Here is a 4,021-nt window from a genome sequence, read left to right on the forward strand (position 1 = left end):
CAGAACAATATGGAAGAATCACATGGATATTGACATAATTGAAGGAGAGTGACACATTTAAAATGCTCTTCTGCAAATAGCAAATATAAAACAAGATGCCATATAAGCTACTCTCATTATGCCCCCCAGTTCTGTGTCCTCACAGAGTATTCTCCCAGCTGACTGACTAACTCCTTTGGGTTACTTAGCAAGGCCATACTTAAATCAGACCTGAGAGCTATCCTAGCTGCGAATCTGTGATCTGGCTTTCCTTTTTTTTTTTTTTTTTAATTTATTTTTTTGGTGCTGGGGATGCCCTCACACACGCCTAGCATGCATTCCACTACTGAGCTACTCCCACAGCCACATGGCTTTTCCTTCTTTTATTCTGAAGTCTGACATAGCATGGTTCACCTATAATTCTAATATTTCGAGAAAAGAAATATTTCTGCAGATTCAGGGTTTCTAATTGATCTCTAATGATAGGAGAAAGATTCAAACCATAGTCAATTCTAAGAATAGTTCAAAGATTAGAGGCCGTTTCTTTTCTCTCTTTTTTAAAATTACTCTTTTTCTTTCTAAGACTTATTTATTTATATTATGTATGTGAGCACACTGTTTTCAGAAGAGGGCATCAGATCCCATGACAGATGGTTATAAGAAACCATGTGGTTGCTGGGAATTGAGCTCAGGACTTTTGGAAGAGCAGCCAGTGCTCTTAACCGCTGAGCCATCTCCCAGCTGACAGTGTTTCTTAAAAGGATCCACCTGGTTGTAATTTTAAACTTAATTTTTGCTACTTTCCTCCCATACCATATTTAAAAAAAATCTTTAAACACTGCAATAACTTTGAAGAAGAAAGAAAAGACATCTACGCCAGAGACTAGAGACATTCAAATGCTTACTAGCTCTAGCCATGTCACAGAAGAAGTATACTTCAAAAGAAAAGAGGACTGCTACAGAAGCCAGGTGTGGTGCTGTGGTCCTGGAACTTCGCACTACAGAGGCTAAGACAGGAGGCCCCCGAAGTTCAAGGCCATGCTCTGGTATGTAACAAGACCTGATCCCAAAGACAAGAAAGACAGAAAACATATACAGAGATTTTACAAACAACCTACATCCTAGAAAGCAAGTGAAATGGAGTCAAGGACTTAAATGAAAGAAAAGAAAAACAGTGTCAGAAAACCAATGGGGATGGTCAGAAAACCCTCCTGGGACAAACAGGAACCAGAACATGAGATCTTGAAGCTGTTCTTCCCGATCTAAGTGCTGCCTCCAGTCTGAACTCAGAAAGATCCTGATTATTTGAACTGGTTGTCGATCAGGGTCCCCTTCATTTTTGCTTTCTTGGCTTCCAATTCAGCCTGGAAAGAAAAAAAAAAGTATGCCCTGATATATCACAATCACATGACATTCTTAACATTTCTTGTTTACTCTAACTGTTCACTCTCCCTTCCTGCTCAGTGTACATGCCAAAAATGGTTTTAGAATTCTTCTTCATCAACTTAAAACTCTGGTTCCTAAAATCTAGATTTCAAATCATATGTGTATGTGTGTGTAGGTCATGAATCTAGAAAGAAGGTCATGAAGGAGGAAAAGGAATAATGAAATCTGTGTGATAAGAAAGCAGAGGAGGAAGCAGAGTGTGGTCCTGGAATCCCAGAACTAGGGAGCTGGAGGGAGGGAGATCAAGAGTTCAAAGCCAGCTTTGGCAACATAGCAAGTTTGAAGTCAGCCTGGACTAATCCTGTCTTCAAAAGAAAGAGAGGAAGGAAGATAGGAAGGAAAAGGAGGGACGGAAGGAAGGGAGGGAGAGAAAGAACAAACAAACAAACAAAAAAGCAGAGGAGACAATGTGGAAGAAGGAAGGAGACCAACCAGAATGGGCAAGGAGTCTGGGAAGGGTAGTGGGGGAGGGAAAGAATAAGAACAAAGATAATGAGACATAATTATAAAAATGCTATAATGAAACCCATTACTTTATATGCTAGCCTAAAAAAATTAAAAAGACATTTATATAGTTTTTTGATGAAGCACCAATGCAGTACATCTGAGATTAATGAAACAAGCAATAATTATTATCTAAAAAAAGTTATCCAAAAATACCCAAATAAATTAGTAATGGACAGGAGTGGGAGAGAGATATGAGGGAATGAATATGGGCAATCAGAATACAGACCATATATGTGTGTATGTGTGTGTGTGTATATATATATATATACACACATACACACATATATATATATGGAATTATCAGAGAACAAATTTAATTAATAATTTAAAAAAGCAAAAAAACCAGAGGTCCCAACCTACATAGAGGTGCTGTGCTCTATGTTAATCCCACAGATAAAGCAGAAAACTAGCAATCCTTTAAAATCAGTGACAGCAGCTCTAATTCAGGTATACTGACGTAGCACAATTGGATACCATCACACTGGAAAGCACTAAAAACCTGACTCTTAACTCCTGACCTTAGAGCCCAAGCAGCAGAGTAAAACATTACCTAGTTAGGCCCATCAAATAAGATTTCTAATTTAGGCTTTGGGCTCCAGTCACTATTATAGAGCAGGGTTTACCAACACAGTCAGAGCCCGGGGTGAGAATGCTGGCAGCCAACTATACTAGTAACTCCCAACAAGTTCCTAAAGGCTCCCTCCGACTCTGCAAATCATGTAGAGATCCAAGTCAGGCAGGCCTGGGCCTTTCCTCCCCACGCCACTTACCAACTCCTGCAGCCGCCTCTTGCTCATGCCTTTGCGCTCCAGCTGCTTTTCAATCACTTTGGCGTTCTGCGCATAGGAGTCAGCAACTTCCCTCTGTAGGAAACAGGACAGACCTTTAGACCGAGGCACTTCTCAGGGACAGTGGTTATTTATACTACTCAAGTCCACGATTGTAACTCTTCATCTCCTCAATGACCCAGAAAGGTTCAGGTTTCCATGGGGATCATTTGATAAGAACCCTCAGCAAAAAGCACTTGACTGAAATACCAGAAAAGCAACTGCTGGTATTACTAAGGACATACTCAAACCATCAGAGCGAGGCTGGGAGGGACTGAAAACTATTCAGTGCACTATCTCATTTATTTATTATTTGTTTTGAAGATAGAATCTTGCTATGGAGCACATGTAGATCCTGAATTTGAGATCCTCCTGCCTAAGCCTCCAGAGTACTGGAATTATAGGCCTGAATCCAGTTCAGTAGCTTTAAAATTAAAAAGTGATGCGAGGATCGAGTTCCTTGTTCTCATTTTATAGCTGTCCCTCCCATTCAGGGAGACAGGCACTAGCCCAACAGCATAGAACTGCTTATTAGCAGAGCGGGATGTAAAAGCTAGGTTGCCAACTGTTCTGCTCTGCACAGGCTCTGACCCTGGAGTCCTCTCGCTCCCCTCCCCCATTCCAATTTTCCTGAAAGCAGAAACACTTACAGCCTCTATCTCTTCTTCTTCTTCATCAATGGTAGACACAGTAACAGAGCTGAACTTGCCCATGTCTTTAGTCCTTTTGGTCATCATAACCTAGAATAGTAGGAAGAGGCATCAAGCTAAGTTCACCCCAGAAGGATCCATGAGCCATGTACACAAGTGCATTCTTTAAAGATTGTTTTTCTATGTAAGTACACTGTAGCTGTCTTCAGACAGCACCAGAAGAGCGTATCAGATCTCATTACGGGTGGTTGTGAGCCACCATGGGGTTGCTGGGATTTGAACTCAGGACCTTTGGAAGAGCAGTCAGTGCTCTCAACTGCTGAGCCATCTCGTCAGCCCCCATAAGTGGACTTATGTGCATGTCTGTCTACAGAAGGGGTGTGGGGAATACCTGCCTCTTAGGGACAGGCTATCTAAATGTTAATGTTTTGAAGCATTTGCTCTTGAGGTTTTTGGCTTTTTTGTTTGTTTGTTTTTCCAAGACAGTTTCTCGGTGTAGCCCTGGCTGGCCTGGACTCACTCTGTAGACCAGGCTGGTGTGGAAATCAAAGATCTGCCTGCCTCTGCCTCTGGAGTGCTAGGATTAAAGGTATGAGCCACTGCCGCCGCCGC

General features: G+C 41.6%; 1 protein-coding gene across 1 annotated transcript in view; it reads right to left on the reverse strand.

Annotated features, from left to right (window-relative positions):
• Positions 1–237: 237 nt before the first annotated feature.
• Positions 238–4,021, reverse strand: part of CXHXorf56 (chromosome X CXorf56 homolog) — an 8,339-nt gene continuing 4,555 nt past the window's right edge. The window contains exons 3-5 of the mRNA XM_031350508.1: positions 3,410–3,499; positions 2,703–2,795; positions 238–1,343 (exon numbers count right to left, since the gene is read on the reverse strand). Of these exons, the coding sequence (XP_031206368.1) occupies positions 1,281–1,343; positions 2,703–2,795; positions 3,410–3,499 (246 nt within the window). The 3' untranslated portion in view covers positions 238–1,280. The remainder of the gene's footprint in view (positions 1,344–2,702; positions 2,796–3,409; positions 3,500–4,021) is intronic.

Source organism: Mastomys coucha, chromosome X (genome assembly GCF_008632895.1).
Source record: "Mastomys coucha isolate ucsf_1 chromosome X, UCSF_Mcou_1, whole genome shotgun sequence".
Taxonomy (NCBI): domain Eukaryota; kingdom Metazoa; phylum Chordata; class Mammalia; order Rodentia; family Muridae; genus Mastomys; species Mastomys coucha.